This window comes from Hippocampus guttulatus, chromosome 2 (assembly GCF_054856545.1).
Source record: "Hippocampus guttulatus isolate MCC_2025c chromosome 2, RoL_Hgut_1.0, whole genome shotgun sequence".
Classification (NCBI taxonomy): domain Eukaryota; kingdom Metazoa; phylum Chordata; class Actinopteri; order Syngnathiformes; family Syngnathidae; genus Hippocampus; species Hippocampus guttulatus.
In genome coordinates this window covers 18,858,522-18,876,780 of record NC_141262.1, presented here as the reverse complement: position 1 = coordinate 18,876,780, position 18,259 = coordinate 18,858,522, and the positions used below count along the sequence as shown (strand labels likewise).

At 40.7% G+C, this 18,259-nt stretch overlaps 1 protein-coding gene across 1 annotated transcript in view; it reads right to left on the bottom strand.

The window, feature by feature from the left end:
• Positions 1-18,259, bottom strand: part of slit3 (slit homolog 3 (Drosophila)) — a 232,868-nt gene that overhangs the window by 101,526 nt on the left and 113,083 nt on the right. Inside the window, exon 6 of the mRNA XM_086100527.1 lies at positions 4,257-4,328. Within this exon, the coding sequence (XP_085956653.1) occupies positions 4,257-4,328 (72 nt within the window). The remainder of the gene's footprint in view (positions 1-4,256; positions 4,329-18,259) is intronic.

The window sequence follows — 18,259 nt, the reverse complement described above, 5'->3', positions numbered from 1 at the left end:
GCAGACGAAAGGAAAAGGTAGACAACAGTGTGACAAAAAGCAGCCAGTTGTTGCATTTGACATGTTATATATGTGGCAGCGTGATCAGGTGACAGAATGCTGGGGGGGGAAAAAAGAGTCTATTTGTCAATGAAAACTCAAGAAGAAAAGGCGGTGGTAGAAAGAAGAGAGCGCGAGAAGGATCAAAAGATAACAAGAAGCAAGACATTTGACATTAACGGGTATCAAAAAGAAAAGAAAGACAAAACAAAAGCATGGAGTGAAGAGGCGGAGGATCACAGGGAGGGAGGAGGCAGGCCAGCATTCATTATTAATGGGACAAATGTCTGAGTGACTGACTCAATTTGGGGCTTAGCTGTTTCCACACCAGCGAGGTGTCACATTGACTTACAGTGATGATGGGAGAGGAGAGAGACGAGAGCCTTACCTCAATCTCACTCATGCTTTGCAATCTGATTATTAATGACTTTAGCAACACTTTAGAAACATAATGACTGTGAGGTCTTGCTTGCCAAATAGTGAGCCCGCAGTTGGTCTTTTTAATGTCAAACATTTGTGATTAAGGGCCACATTTGATATTTCAGAGTGATGGGCCCGAGCATTTGTATGAGTTAAAAAAAAAACTGCTTTGCTGTATGACGGCAGGTGACTTTCGGCACACCAAACAGATCTAATTATTAAATACTCTTTAAAAAAACACACACACACACTCACACACAGTCCCGGTTGAAGTTTACTGTCAAACTAAACATAAAACAATGACATTGTGGATTTGAATAACCACATAACCTCCGCTAGCTTAATTCTAAATGTTCCAGGGGCACACACTTTAAGCAACAAAGATCTGAACCCGAACAGGCAAGCAACACATTTAGACAGAAAATATCACATCCAGTCATAAATTCTTTATCCTCTATGAAAAACGTACGATATTATTGGCGTACTGAAAAGCCAAGACAGGAGCCGAGTCTCCAGTACAGTATATCCTAATGCTTCTCACACTGCCTGAGCTGGTCAAAGAATGAACACCAGAAAAAGCAGCATAATTGAAGGAGAAAGTGTGAAAAAAATTATTTGTTTATTATTTACCTTATAAAATGATATCATGATTGATTTTTTTTTTTTTTTGCTATTTTGAAGTAAGTGAGCAAGTAAACTATGGATGAATGAATGGATGGATGGATGGATGGATTTTTTTGTCATCAAAAAACGGTTTACAAATTCCTTTCCTTGGGGTGAGGGCTACAACAGAAAATGGAATTGACATGGAATTCCATTCAAAGTCCAAAGGAAAACCAACTAACTAAAAAGGAGGCGACAATGACACAGTTTTTGGCTATTCGCGGCAGGGCTCCGTCTCGAGCACCTATGAATATTGGTAGCAACGCTGTACTGTGGAGTCTTAAAATGGAATAATGCAAATGCCTGACCTCACATTATTTTGTACTACAGTATGGTCACACGTTCGACCACTTGGGACAAGGCAGATGGCCACGCCTGTGTGTGCCTGGCTTTATTAAAACGTCACACCGGGGTGAATAAAGTGTGTGTCCCGTCCTGCCTTCTGCTGTGTCTTTACAGTGCATCGTAAATCCTGCCACTAGGCCTCTTATGAATTGCTAATGTCCCACATCAACCATCATCGCTCTCCTCTGACATCAGGAATCAGCAACCGAAAAGGTGGACGCCCCGACTTCTTCTCAAAAGCATCCTGGCTCGGTTTTCATCTGGCTCTCACACGCCCGAATATCAAACCGTTTCCACTGGAAGCCTCGACTCTCTTTAATCATTCATGTAGGCACATTAGGCAGCGTCACACTGCACCATCAAGGCCACAGAGACGAGAGACGGATGGCGACGATTAACGACGCCTCCCCAAGTGGAGTCCTATCATCACAAGCGCACAAAATGACTAGAAAATTGAGTTTTTGTTTGAAATTACAGAATGCCATGACAAAAAAGAAAAGAAAAAGTTTTTGAAGTGAAATGTGACAATTTGTGATACAAATACAATTTGAGTCGTATGAGGGCTCTATCTAGTGGTATGTGTAAGTATCACTGAATCAGATACAATTAAAATTTACAATGTTTAAAACCTAAAAATACACTAACATAATAGAAGGATGCTTATAGATATGCACACAGCCTGGTATTTTTGAAGTCCAGTTTGTTCGGTTCCGTTGTATTTAACTTCAAAGTACAGTAAAATACATTTGCATTTACTTATTCCAGTGTAATTATTTTTTTAGTACATACAATACATTTATTCAAGTACAGATTTCTTAGATTTTATTTCCATATTTAAGAGCAGTGTTAAACTGTCTATACTACTACAATGGATAACAATAATAACTGCAGGTCTACTTTTTAAAATAAATCAGTGGTTTTGTTTTTTTAATTTTTTTTTTTTAGATCATACTTGATGTGAAAAATTTGAGAACCACTGCATTATTTCATCTCAGAGTGCAACTCTGGGTCGAATCAATCAATTTCACATTCAGTTTAATGTGATTTTTAACATTTCCTAACTGTTAACTGAAATTTTAACAGGTTCCCCAAAAGTGCACAGTAAATCAAAATACTTGCTGACTTTATTTGATATGTGTAAGAATTAAGTAACAGTGCTTCCATTGTTTTTAAAAAGTTTTTATTTGTGTAAACAGTATGGTACATTTTTTACAGTTTCATCTACTGTAAACAAAAATATTTTTATTATTATTATTTTTAAGTGATCTCTCTGTAGTCTATGGCAGATTTTCACCTGTGTCTCTCTTGCAATGAATGAAGATCGCCCTCTCACCATTTCTTTTTTCAATATGCATCAAACTAATTTAGCAATGAAAAATATCGGCGGAACAGCCAGGACACACCAATTTCTCTAATGTGTTGGACATTATGAAATGCTATATCTCAAGACATAATCTTATCACATTCTGTTAGCATTTAGCATCTATTAGCTTGACTTGTCTGTAGGCTCTGTTCACAGTGCGGCTGAATTCTATTTTTTTCTTGCCGCATTGAACACACTAGTCAGATTAGCTGACTTCAAGACACAATTTTTATCCAAGTGGAAACTTAAGGGTTAGTAGACAAAAAAAAAAAAAACTGACTGTAGAATTTTACACTTTAGCAACAAGGTCATGTTAGCATGTGTATTTCTAACTATATGTCCTCAAATGAGACTGCGAACTCATAGTGAAAAATTCATAGACAATTTTTTTAAATAATTGCCTATATTAATAGTTTTAAGAGTAAATATATCACATGTTGAAATCTGAAATATTTCACACTCTGCATATTTAATTACCCTTAAAAATAAATTGCTTATAGATGAAAAATGTTGTTGATGTTTGTAAGCTCAAACGTTGACTCTAACTTCGACTAACTGCCCAGGCTATCCTTAGCTCCCCCCTACATCCAAAGGAGAGTCAAAACTCATGTCTTTCACAGACAGCCTTGACACCAATTTTTGTATTTCCTATTTGCGGTTTGCTTCCTATTGAGCTTTGCCCTCATCATGTACTTTATGAAAAATTCAATGCAAATGGCAACCACTTGATTTTGCCAATGCAAAAGAGTGGAATCAATTATTTTCAACTTCAATATATTCCCAAAGTGCATTATCCCCCACGAGTGACCTTGACCACCTCCATACCAACTACGACAACACAAGTGGCCAAATCTGAGTTTTTATTTATTTATTTTTCCCCTCCCACTCACGCCCTGACATCCTCTCCTCCTCTCCTTCTAATTTACAAGTTTTATCAGCAGCGGCACACTGACACTCAAACTTTTTCCTCGTACGCGGCAATACACTGCCAACAACGCCTGAAGACAAATGAGCCAATGCGTGTGCAACACACAAAAAACAACTTTCTCTTAATGCGTCGCGAGGAACATAAAAAAAGCAACAATATTAAACAATAAATAAATAGAAGCATCATCCACAGCACTTTGAGTGCCAAATGAGCACATTTTATTCATAGCATGCAGGAATATCAAGCATGTGTATGCGTGCGTGCGACTTTGTGTGTGCGCATATCCGTGTATGCGTGTGCGCATGAGATGTGGATCAAGGACGCTCTCCTTTCCAAGCACATTTTGTAAGAAAGAGCATACATTTTCCATATGATTCACTTCTACTTATTAAAGTGAGGAAGATGATAAAAATGAAAACGGGGTGAAGGATGAGACTTGTTAAATGAAGGACTGAGAAGGAAGAAGAGGATGAGGAAGATTTTTTTTTCTCTACTTACAGAATCTCCAGATCGCGCAGTGCTCGGAAAGCCCCATCTTCAATGCAGCTGATGTGGTTGCTGTCCAGTTGCCTACACACACAAACACACACACACACACACACACACACACACAAAAGAGTCAAAGTCCGCTCAGCTGAGGGGTGGGGGGGGGGGGGGGGGACTACCCAAAAAGGCGTGAATGAGTGTGTGAGGAGGAGGAGGAAGAGGAGGGGAGGTGATACCTCAGTAGTGAGCTCAAAGTAGAAGACCCTCCACACACACGCCCTCACACACACGCACACACACAGCAGAGGGGATGGCTGCTCTCACCTCAGCGCCGTGATGTGTGAGCCACCCCGAGGAGGAGAAGAAGAGGAAAAAGGACAGCCGGCTAGGAGGAATAGAAGTGGCCAAACGGCCGACGTGGCGGCAGCCTATCACCTGCTGCCTCGCTCGCCCGCCAGATGGGGGAGAGAGAGGCGGGCGAGAGAGGTAGACGCCCATAGGGAGAAAGAGAGAGTGGGGAGGAAGTGCCCACCCTTCTTGTCTCTTCTGTAAATATTAATTGCATTTTCCTCCTCCCCCTCCTGCTACCAATGTCATGTTTTATTCTTTCTTTCCTGTGTGTAGTGAAAGAGGGAGTAATTTCATTACATTAGGCCGGCCAATCCATTAAGGGCCTTTTACCGGCTCTGTCACTGAAACAATTTCATTAAAAGCAAAGCCGCCGTAAATCAACCGGCAGTCACGACTTCCTTCCTCCCAAAAACACAGACAGGCCACGCCTCATTGGCTAAACTCCCACATCGAGACCCCCCACCCCACCTCCTCCAAACAAAACGCCATCTTCACCGCCCAACCCTTGTGCCCTCCATCCTCGGCTTTTATTTTAATTTGATCTTGGTAGACGCTGTTGGTCTGGACCTCCACTTTCCTTCCTTCAACATCCACATGCCAACCGTGAACCAGACAACCCCGAAAACTCACCCTTCCTTTCATTTCGCCACAGGTGGTAAAATAACTAAGTATTGATATTTGTGGAAATTTAGTTCAAGTACAACTGGTCCATTGTGTGCAAGTTAAAAAAAAAAATTAAAAAAAAAAGCCCCTTGACGACCCCGTGTGTTATGGTCCAGTCACTCAAGATTTAAAGCAAATATCGTTGTTGCTGGGTGGAATCCTCGAACCACCAAAATCATAATTTTTCACAAAATCGCAAAAACGTCATGGGCTCACCCGTTAATACTGCATCGTCAAAGAGAACAAGCTATTTTCAACACTTTAGATTGGTTAACAATTATAAAAATAACACCAATAGATGTGAATGAACTCATAGAATAGATTTGTGAAAAACTATGAAATTTACCCAATTCTGGCATAGGAGGTTTCGGCCCAGTTTCTAGGGACAAGAAGGCATAAAAAAGATGCTAGATGAAGCAGCGTCCACTTTTCAGGTCATTGTAGTCTGATTTAATTCACATTTGAGTGGGTAATGGTTTCATTGATTCTGAAGTATGCAAAACAAAAAAGTTTGCCTTTTTTTTGGACTGTCAATTATATCTAAATCTCATTTGGATAACAAAGAGAATAAGAAAACATCGCATATATCATGTGGGATCTAGCTTGTGCTAAAATGGTAAATTAGCGTGGCCGAACAACTGAAAAAAAATCATACTCGCTACATTTCAGATTCAAGTGTATTCCCTTAGTTCCTCCATGCCGCTCCTGTCTCTGTTATTTTTTGTTTACGCATCGTAAAGATCTCAATCAATCAATACAAAAGAATCTAAAAATACAAAATATATAAAAAATATTTTAAAAAATCTAAATTATTTACGCCCAACCTTGTATTGTCATCCACACATGTACAAAAAAGCAACTATCCTATTTTGAGAACCTATGGAGTAGAAAGTAAAGATCTGTTTTAAAATGTAGGCAAACAAAGTACAAAGTCGTCAGAAAAATAGATACTCAACAAAAGGAAAGTACAGTGACACATTATTTGCCCTTTCTCCACTTCCCACCACTGCACTACTTTTCTTCCTATATGAACTGAAGTCGCTTACACATGGCAAGCAGATGGGCGCAAATCCTCCAAATACTCAAACAGCCCATTTCTTCCATCCATTCACTTTCTCTTTTTACGTTTACATCGCTCGTGTCTGTTTGTCCGCTCTTCACCTTCACCTTCCCTTCTCCTAGCGCTCAATGGACAACATGTGCCACTAAAGCATCCCTCGCAGTTGCGGTGTGCCCCGTTATGTCTCCTTTGAGGGCATCCTTAGAGGCAGGTCACCAGGGCAACAGGTGGACTGGCTTTGAACAAAAAAAACACTTGAGTTTTTTTTCTTACGACTAAAAGCTGTCCTTGGTGGATTTTTTTTTAAGCTGTTTTTGCATGTTATCTTCCGTAAGCTAGACGTAAGTCCGTAAGATTCTTCCATTCAAGGGGACATTTGATCAGTTTTAGAGCCCTTATTGAGCCAAGGCACATGTTTTACAAGAGCGATGGCACACGATAAAAAAAAAAAAAAAAAAAGTCTGATCCTAAAATGATCTCGTCTTTTGGTATCCAGTGGAAGAGCATTTCAATATTTCGCTTGACACTATACACCATTGGCATTGATAGATGACATATTACCTGAAGGAAATAAACAATTGTTTTTGACCAGTGAAGTAAAATGAGATGTTTTCCTCCAGCCCACCTCGGGGAATATTATAAATTTATGCTGTAATGTAATAATCTGTCTCAGTAGGCTTTGACTGGATTGTGTTTTTTCTTGCGCCTTTTCCCAAAAATTGTTTTTGTAGGTTTCTGATTGGCTGGATTTGTCCTCAGGCTAAGGGAAAATTAGCACCACTTCTACACAAGCAAATGCATTTTTTTTACATTAAATTTTTATCAAAAGGTTAGTTGATTTTTGTCATGTAAATGGAAAGGAGTAATTTCTTTAATTTTTTTAAATTGATTTTCTTGAATTGATATATGATTTGCCTGTCTGTTGCTTCATTTATTGTCAAACAAAAAGCATTTCCCCCCATCTGTAACAAAAAGAAATCAACCATTTTTCGAATTTGCATTCAGATCTTTTATTTTTGATGCAAAGGATAAAAATGAAAAATCTAAAGTTCTTTAATGTTTTTGTTGGACAGCATTAATCATGCGTGAAAGCAGGACATGAATTCAAAGGGTTGTGTGAGTCCCAAATTAAGTGAAAATGCCTATCAATGGCAAAGCCGCACCTCAAATGAACTAATCTCTGTACTTCGTAGAGATATAAACAATAAATTTATCTTTCATAACTCTCAGTGAACTTATGGTTTCTGTTGCTTGCTATGTTTGTCCATCAATTGGATTAAACAAACCAAGCCTTGATGAATGTTTGCTGCATGCACCAAACATCTGGTTAACATAGTTGAAAGAACGCAACCTTGTGTTTTCAATGGCTGCGGTGAAGGAACACGCACAACTTTAAGCGTGCGCATCAGGGCCATAAAAAGCTTTGATTTACTGTGAAATGCATTTTTCATGTACGGTATGTCCATCCACCCGGCAGCTGCTGGCGGTTAACACTTGGTGCCGAAACACTTTGGACCCAAATGGAAACATGATTTTTATTTTTATTTTTTTAAAAAGAATACAAATTGCCAACACTGGACTCGCAACATTTGCATCCCTAGTGTAGCGTGAGGTAGTGTAGTGTAGTACACAACATAGTGTTGTCTGTTACTTTGTATGTATGGGTTGTTTTGTGCAATGCAGTACATTGTTAGGTAGCAAGCTCAGTGTAATATATGTAGTGTAGTCTATCCAGAGTACCAAAAGTGAAAAATAGGAATACTCTTAACAAAGTGGTTCTCAGTTGGTGTCACCCTGGGACTCGCATTGTGCTATTGCTGCAAAGTCGCGACCCACTTTTACAGAAGAACAATATTTTGTATGCGTTATACATAGCCTCTGAAACGCGCGCATAGTAATCTTTTCAAATGCTGTTTGAAATGAGTCTGATGTTCTGATGACCAGCCAAAATCCTTGAGTTTCATCATTCATTCATTCATTCATTTTCCGATCTGCTTTATCCTCACAAGGGTTGCGGGGGGTGCTGGAGCCTATCCCAGCTGTCTTCGGGCAGTAGGTGGCGGACACCCTGAACAGGTTGCCAGCCAATCGCAGGGCACGCAGAGAAGAACAACCATCCGTGCCCACACTCACACCTAGGGACAATTTGGAGTGTCCAATCAGCCTGCCATGCATGTTTTTGGAATGTGGGAGGAAGAAACCCGGAGAAAACCCATACAGGCCCGGAGAACATGCAAACTCCACACAGGGAGGCCGGAGCTGGAATTGAGGTCGACGCGCTAACCACTGGACACCGGGCCGCCAGACTTTCATCATTTAATTAAGTTCTTAGTGAGAACAACTTTTATCAGATTCAAATGATTTCTTGGACCGCTGTGGGTTTTTCTTTCATAACCAGAGAGGTATCAAAAATGTTGCCCATGTGTACTCCAGGGTGATTACGGCAAGAAGTCTGTTGGTTGTCTGTTTGGTGACGTGTGTGCCACACTACAAATGGACCAGAGGAAGCTAAGGAGAGTGTTGTCTCAGGAGATTAGAAAGAAAATTACAGACAACCATGGTAAAGGCTTTACCTTTTATGCTCCAGGGTGATTATTAGAGATAGAAAAGTAAATAGAGGTGAAGAAGAGTGTGTTGCCCTGGTGTTTACATGAGTCTGGCTCATTGGAGTGTCCATCTCCAGGATGCGCTGCAAAGTCTGGTTTCAATTTGGGGTCGACCAGGACACCTGCAAAGCTATCCTCATGATCCTTTCAAGAAGCGGCTCACCTACTGAGAAACTCAGCACCTCTCATGATGACTAATAGTCTTATCAGATCAGTGGTCGAGTGTACCCAGCGAGTCGCTTTTATCGCGTCGCCGACGCGTGGGATCACACAGCTCTCCAAAAACTTTGACGACGGCAATTTTTTTTTTACGGGAAATAAGGAGTAAGTTGAAGACTGGCGTCAGAGACCACGTTTCTCCTTCTTTGTCTTCAGTGATGGTAAATGGTTTCATCATCTGCGATATGATTGAATTCCTCCGACAGCTTTGTTCACCAAGCACCCTGATTAGCAGTGACATGATTGCTATCGGTCTGCGAAAGAGATGGCGCTTTGTGTGTGTGTGTGTGTGTGTGTGTGTGTGTGTGTGTGTGTGTGTGTGTGTGTGCGTGCGTGCGTTGGATGTTTGTCACAGGGCAAAGACTGGAGGACCAAAATGTAATTTCTTTCCATCTAATTAGTGTCTTTAATCATGTCTATGATGAAGCCTATTGGCAGACTGAGTCAGTCCTTCCCTTTGCTACCATCTGGCACACACACTCACTCACACACGAGCGCATACACACACACACACATAATCTTGCTGCTGCATCTGCAACCACTGCAGACTGATGAAGGACCAAGTTTGCATTGTCCATCTATGACAAATTGGATCAACTTCCAACGCAGGGCAAAAGTGGAAGCCAGGGTTCTCAGGGAGCCAATTCTGACTCTCATTTTGTATTTCTATTAATTAGTAGAAAATTTGATTACCGTAGTTTACTTGGCAAACATTTGATTGGAATTCCACGACATGGTTCAAGCGCCGGTGGACTAGCGGTTAGCACATCTGTAAAGTCTACATTCTGTGACATTCGTGTTCAGTTCATTATGACTCTAAATTGACAGTAGGTGTGAATTGTTTGTCCGCACATGCTTTGCAACTTGTTTGATGATTAGTCTCGTGTGTCCCGTTGATCCCAAGCAAGAAAAGTGGCGGCTTCTTATGGCAGCAGAAACCAGAGTGTGGGAGGAAAAAGAAGCCGGTGAAAACAAAGATGTGAACTTGATTTGAACCTGATTTCTATCAATGGGACAGCAGTGATAATGGACAAATCAGATCAAGGCAAGTACGGCGTCATGCAAATCAGGTAATGAAGAAACAACGCTAACGACAGTAAAGGTGTGTGAAATACTGTAGATAGTAACATCAGACTAGCTCTTCAGAGGAAATCCAGAGATGGGATCAAGTCACATGTGCAAGTCTCAAGTGAATCATAAAGCTTGACCCTTAAAGTCTCAAGCCATTTTGTCTTGGGGAAGCCAAGTCAGGTTAATTCAAGTCAAGGTCCGAAGTCAAGTCAATTTATGAAGGACCTCTTAACTGTGGTAACTGGCCGTCACAAAGACAAAAGCCCAAGAGGGTCAAAAAATGAATTCATCTTTATCTGCATGCACAACGCATCAAACCTGTCACAAGTCAACTCGAATTTTCAGTCTTAAGTCCATGTCGAGTCTCAAGTATTTGATTTATTTATTGTAGTCGTCAATGCGAGTGATCAAAACAGTGACTTCAGTTGACGTGAGTCGCAATGACACAAGTCCCCATCTCTGCGCAGTTCTACAATTGAAGGAAGCGCTTGCTTGTTGCTATTGGAACAGTTTTACTAAACCCGAACAGCCAATTCACCATCTATTACTTTGGTTAATGTCGGCATAAAAATGCAGGGATAACACATTCAAGTAGTGAGGAAATCAAATCAAATATGCGATGAGTTCATTCAAGACAAAAAGCAGACTTGTCTGGATTTAAAGAAAATGTTCTTCAGAGTTGTCTGGTTTAGCGATGACATATGAAAGATGTCTTTGAAAGACTTTTAATAAAAGTTCAGATCCAAAGTGTTATTTTCATCTGCTCATTTTGCATTTCAGACCCCATGAACTTCCAGCTAACGTAGAGACTGTAGCATCAGATCATTGCGGGCTGATCCCCCCCTGCGCCCCCTCGCCACATGCCAAGTCAGCACTTGGCTCTCAGGCCAAACGAGCCTCATCTGCAATAAAATCATCGTCGTGCACCCACACGAACAGTGGATCAGTTAAAAGCGGAGGCCCGTGCAAAGCGCGTCCATATCATACCGCAAGCAGTACGACCAAACGGCTATAACTAGACGAGCGAGGGTGAGAACTAACATTCCAAGTAGGCTTGATGGACTTTTTTTGGCTGTGATTGTAACTGCTCGGGGCTTTAATGTTGTGAGCACGGCACGGGAGGTATTGGCTTGCAAATAATGAGCCGGCTTTATTCACTCAGGATGAGGAAAAAAGAGATACTGGCTGGCGGTGGCTGTTTTATAACTCAAAATGAGGGGAATAAACAGTTGAACGAGACAACTCAAGCTCATGTTTCAATCAGGCATCCCTGCCAAACTACAGGAGTTGTGGAACATTTCAAAATGAAAAGTGTCCCATCGAGGGCGGCAAGGAATCAGGCTGTTCAACAATCCGTTAGGGAAAACTATTCCATCTCAGATTTGTTTGGATTTAGAAACAAATTTACCTCAATTAAATATTTGATTGAAACGAGGCATTATGTTCAAGAGTCAAAATCAGAGAGGGGGGGCGATGAAAAAGGCCGTTTAAGAACAATCATGACTAGAGGGCCGAATACAAGACTGTTTTAGATTCACTACATTGAGAGCACCGAAAAGAAAATTGCTTCAAAATAGCGGCCTCAAAACAGTAGAGTTCAAAACTTTTACATTTTAGCTACAACTCGAGTGGTGAAAAGAAATCCGATTCAGATGATCCAAATCAGAAGTGCTGATGAAAAAACTTCTTAAGGTGGCGCATATCTAGACTGTCAAATTTCGAGATTAGCCATGAAAAGGATTCAGGAACAGAAAAGAGTATATTTTAGCCAAATCAAGATTGTCGAAAAGAAAACATCTTAACCGTGTCCACAGGGCCAACTCGAAAGCAGCTTCAGATTTGCTGTCCAGAGCGCCAAATGGAAAACTGTCATTAGCCACAAAACATTACGTTCACTACTGTTCATTCAGAGCCCCAAAAAGAAAACCGTTGGACATCAGTCATATCTAGAACACTCAATAAATCAACAACTTGACCTTAGCCACATTTCGAACGTTGAAAAGAAAACTGCTTTAGATTAGCTACTGTAAGTTCAGAGCCCCAAACAGAAGACTGAGCGATGAATAACATCTAGAATAGAAATAGAATAAAAAACTGCTTCAGATGGTGAGAGCGCCGATTAGAAAATGGCTTTGAATTAGTCATGTCTAAAGTGCCAAATAGAAAACATCTTGACATTAGCCGCATCGATAAAAACCCAAAAAGATATTGACATTATTGTTTCTACAGAATAGCAGGGACATAATGTAAAGTCAATTATGAATTATTTATGGCCTTGTGTACGATGCATCATATTTTCCCTATGAAATTGGATAAATGCAACAACGTGAGCATCACACAACAACCCAGGTAAGGGGGTTGTGCCTATGTGTGTGCATTCCCCCTTGAAGGCGCCGCGGCCATAATTCAAACAAACGGCTGTCCTGCAATGCATTGTGGGTAGGGAAGCGAGAAGTGTGCAGGAGGAGATAGCCCGGGATAATGTGAAGGAGGAGAAAGGTAAATAAGAACAGCCGACAGTTGTATTGTTTGAAGAAATGCTGTCTTGTGTTTTGGTTACACAGCCAAAAAAGGTGCGCTGGTGTTGTAATGTCGAGCATGGGTGAACCCAGCAGGGGGGTGAGGGTGGGGGAGGAAGGAATTCAATTTGATCAAATGACAAAAAAAATACATCGGAGGGAGAAGCGGCAGGCAGATGGAAAACAAGAAACGCTATGAGACCATGATGGTGCACTAGATAACACACAAATGTGTGTGTGTGTGTGTGTGTGTGTGTGTATACTGAGGTGTCATGAGAGGTATATGAAACACTGGCAGCTTATCTGATGTGTCCATGACTGTATGCCTCTCGACTGGAGTGGCTGCTATTGTCATACAATCTCTTTGGTGCATCAGGTTCACCTCTACAAGGAGCATAATACGCAGTGTGTACACGGAAAACTATTAATAATAATAAAACTAATAATAATATGAATAATCATCACAATGAGTAATTAATGAAGATTATAATGAATGCCTAACAATAGCAGTGCACTGCTCACCTTGACCACCAATGGGTCTATTTTTTAATGATTTTTGGGGGTGTGGGGAATGTTTGAAGGCCATTATCGTTTTCTTATGTTGAAATGTGTTAATGTGTATGTAAAAAAAATTGGTACCCCCCCCAAAAAAAAAGTGGCTGACTGAAAACCTGTCCTCTTCACTGTGGCGCTTAAGGTAAATTTTCCAGAGGGTCCTGCTGAGTGAGTTTTGGGAGGCTGCAGTTGAGGTCCTTAAAATATGTTTGTCTAAAATCTGGTGTGTTTTGATGACTTGGGTATAAAGTCAATATGATGAAGTGATTTACTCCATGAGTATTAAACATGAAAAGAAAACAAACATGCAGAAATAGAGTAGCATGAGCAAAGATTCTGCATGGTAGAGTTTGAAAATAGATGAATGCATTGCATAAAAGGTACAAAGACAATTTGTCAAGACATTTAGCATGATTTGCCTTAGATTCGAGGCCACTCCGAGTACACACAAAGCATTGGTAGAAATGAACTTGTGTTGAATGGAACCTTCAAATGTCCCGAAGCATAACAAGGTAGATTTTAGCATAATTTTAGTATTCCTCACTATGGTTATTCAAGGTCCAACATTAAAAGTGTTCTAAGAAAATATGAATTTAATGTGAAAAAAGCTTTGTTACAATCAAGGAGGCCAAGGAGAAGAAATTCATTCATCATTAAAAATATAAACAAATAAATAAAGGGAAAAAAGCTATATTGCCTCCAAAACCACATTTTTGTTTTTATGGGGCTGTAAAGTAAAGAATACAAGATCAGTCGTTGTCTTGCTTAGAATTATTAGAAAATCTGAACTGAGAGGATGGTCCAGTAACACTTGGATTCTGACCTCAGTCATATATCATTCTAAATAAATTTTTCTAATAATTTTTTTTTCTGCTCTTGTGGGGGGGAGACAAAACAACTGACAAGATGATAGAAAGAAATCAGTGAAAGCTGAAGTGAAATTGAGAAGAGTCAAATATAAAGTGGCAAATGAGCCCACTTTAGAGCAACCAATAGAAAAATGTTTGAGATCATTCACGTCTCAAGAGCCCAAACAATTTTAGAATATCCATGTCATGAGCAGCTGATAGTAAAAATGCTTCAGGTGAGCCGCATTAACAGTGTTGAAAATAGTTTTGAGATTATTCATGTTTATTGCTGAAAAAAATATATACTGTATATATATATATCACTTTTTTTTGATTAGCCAAATCTTCAGTGCGAAATGGGAAATGGCATCATTAACCACATGCAGAGTGCCTCACATAAAACTGCTACTTCTAGTGCACTGAATAGAAAATAGATTGCGATTAGTCACATCTAGAATGCCGAAGAGAAAATTCCGTGTGATTAGCAACATCTAGAAAGGCAAATGGAAATCTGCTTGAGAGCGGCCCCGTCTAGAATAATGGCAAACAGTTTTTTTTTCAAGACTAGCCATTTCTGAAAAAAAAATAAAAGAATCGAAAAACACAGTTTGAGGTGAGTCTAGACGAGAGCGCCAATTCGAAAACCGAGACACTTCTGGAACACCGAATCGAAAACTTTTGACACTCCACCAGATCCAAAGCATAGCACATGACACCTAGCATTAGCTTAAACATATCTGCCAGGTTGTCGGTAGCTCCAGTAAAGCAGCGGATTTGAATCAGCTCCAACGGGTTGTAGTGCAGTAAACAGAATCACACAGGAACTTGGCCACTGGGCAACAGTATAAAGGGAAAGACGGAGAGAGCAAGTGGGACAGAGTGCACGTATCAACGGGTTAAAAAGTGGCAGCCGGCCGCTACCTGCGGCCACAAACAAAGTGAGGATACACGGGGAAAAAAAATCGATGCAGTGTCCACCAGGGACAGAATGTCATGGAGCCCCCCCCCCCCCCCACACACACACACACACATACACACACACTCCTCCCCATTTGCTGGCCGAATGGAGCACTGGAGCTTTTTTTTTTTTTTTTTATGGCCCCAGTCACCTTGGCTAATCGAGGGATGGAGGGATGCAGGGAGAATCCCAACGGAGGGCAATTTCGAGGGACAGCAGCATAAGATGCATGATGGGGGGAAAAAAAGTGTGTTCTTTTACATAACAAATCACTTCAGATGCAGATAATGTGTGTGTTAAAAGAAACCATAAAAATGATGCATGTACTGTCCCTCTTGGTACCGGGCCGCACAAAAAACAATAATGAAAAAATAACATAATCAGATGACAGGTGCATTTATTTAAAATGTGAATTCTTTAGCAGGATTACATTTTGAATGCGGGCAGAGTGACGGCACCGTTGAGTTAAGTGGATAACTGCTCACAATATAGCTCAGGGAGCGTTCCATGTTTAGGTTTTTGTTGGCCAAGGATTAACACAGATCACTGGCTGGGTATGTGTTGATTTTAGCACAGTCACTTTGGAAAGTGATTCCAAATGAATGGGTGGCGACTGTTTTCAATTGTATTCATGATTTACCTGACAGAGAAACGTGTGAGCTGTGAAAGTCATCTGGACTGCCTGTTACCGTATGAGGAGCTAGCAGGCCAACAGAACGCTCAGACCTTGTACGTAAATTGAAGCTACCTTCTCTTTTTTGACCTTTCACCTGTTCTAATAAAAAACTGCTCAAGTGGAAAGGTTTGAAAAATATTTTGAAGCTTGCAAAACTACTTTCCCTCACAATATGAAATTGTCTGGCCGTCTGATCCCTATTCCTTGCCTTCAGCAACACCAATCTGAAAACAGCTTCCTTTATGTAACCAAGCAATTGCCTGAAATGGAATCTATCTATCCGTCCGTCCGTCTGCCCGTCCGTCCATCCCTCCCTCCCTGCAGCATTGCGCACAAGTGGTTAGCATGTGTGCCTCACAGTTTTTGTGCTTTTTTGTTATTCTTTTCAATTTTTTAAAACATATTTGGTATGGAGTATTCAAGTTACATTACTAACTACTTTTTTTAAAAATCTGTAACTATCGTAACTGTATTGGAATACTTTTTTTAAGGTCACCTTCCCAACCCTGGTTATTTTCAATTTTTCTACATTTGTTAAACACTCTCACACATTCTCAAGCTCAGGTGCATCCACAAATTCACTCTCACACATTTTCGTGCACATAAACTAACACAAAATCACTGACACAAACAGTGTGACACTATTTCATGCACGCACTCTCACATTAACAGACACACACACAGATGCACAAACGCCGGAACAGAGAGAGAGAGACACACATATTCTACATTTACACGTGGTCCCACTCTCACACATTCTCTCACACACACATTCACGCACGTGCATATTCTCACATAAACACTCATGCATTCAGTCTCACACATTTTCAGCTGCACCTATGCACACACACACTCTCACAAACACTCTCACGTCCCCTTGTGTCTCTCACAGTAACACTCGCTCACACTCACAGTGCAGTGTAGACACTTTGAGGACCATTTAACATTAAAGTCATCATCCCCAGCGGTGCTTGGCGACCAGCGCGAATTTACAGCAATCTTGGGGAGAGAGAAGGCACACGGGGCAAGCCAGCCGCTCATGAAGCCCTTCACATCGGTACAATGAAGGCTTTGATACATCTTAATCATCCAAAGAGACGCGGTGTTTCGTCGGCCGCCGTAAATCTTCATTTGAATACAGTAAGGTGTTGATAATAAGCAGATGGAAGCTGACTTTCTGTTTGAACTCTTCACTTTAAGTCACTGCTGCAGTCGTTTTGTGATGACACCACAAGATCGAACACTACAACCGCCAAATGAAACTAATGAGGACGTGTCTTATGTCAGTTTCAAAAAAAAAAAAAAAAAAAGACTGATGCAGACAATCTCATTTGACCAAACGTCTTTGCTGCGACAAGTGCAATGATGATTTATTCACTTGCATGCTGCCATCCGTTCTTATTTACAGCCCTACATTCCATTTAGGTCGATCAATATTCTGTCCATTGTATATGTAAAAATATTGTCAAGGTCACATTTCTTGTATGGGCTTGGAAAAATCACAGCATCATCAAATATGTTTCATCTGCTGGATGACAATCTATTCTTTGATCTACCCAAATACATTTCTCCCAGGGATGTTAATTTACCCAACCACAAATGGGAGGTGGCCACTTTTGTACCAGAATATTTTTTGAATAATATTAAACCGTGACATAGTGGTTGTCTTGTTAATAATCACATTGTAGAGCTCTCTCGTTCTAGAACAGTGAGAATGTTTCAGAAGAGATCACCGTTAATCGTTTTCACTTCATTAGTCTGAAAATTTTAATTCATTGACTGCAAATAACGTTTGTTCATCAATCTATGCCGGCGGACAATGAAATGCTTTTCCACCACGCTTGGGTCAAGGTAGACAAACAACAACACTGCTCGTGTTCTGGATTCAAATCAAGGCAGAATATCCAGGCACTACTGCTGCAAAAAATAAAAATGACTTCCTCGCTTCTATTTCCAACATCCTACATTTGTAAATTCTGAGTTTCTCCAATGCAGACCTGACAAAAGTGACACACCTCGGTGTCATGTCACCCGAGATTCGGCGAAAACAAGCGCAGAGCTCCTGCTAATTACAACAACTCCATTCATCGTAAGGGTGACTTGGATTTGAATCATTTGTTTTAATTTGTTTCAGTGTCACAAGCTCACGCGCGCAGGCCGATTCCATGCATGCAACTGACAACGTTGTTTGTTGCCAAAAGTGCCAATATCGCCTCTCCACATGAGGTGTGCACGATCAGTTGTTATTGATGAGCGGCATGGATCGGGCGGCCATCGATCAGGATATTGGTGATTAGGCTGTCATGAATAAAAGGCAAGAGGCTATGGAGTTGTTGTTTTTCACGCAAGGGCCAAAACATCTTGAGATGAGGAAAACAAGAGGAGGTAAGAAGAAGAATGCAAAGATGGTGATTAAAAGTGAGGATGAGGAGGTGACAAAGAGGTGATGGATAACATGTTGATGACAAACAACACACTACGGTGAGGTA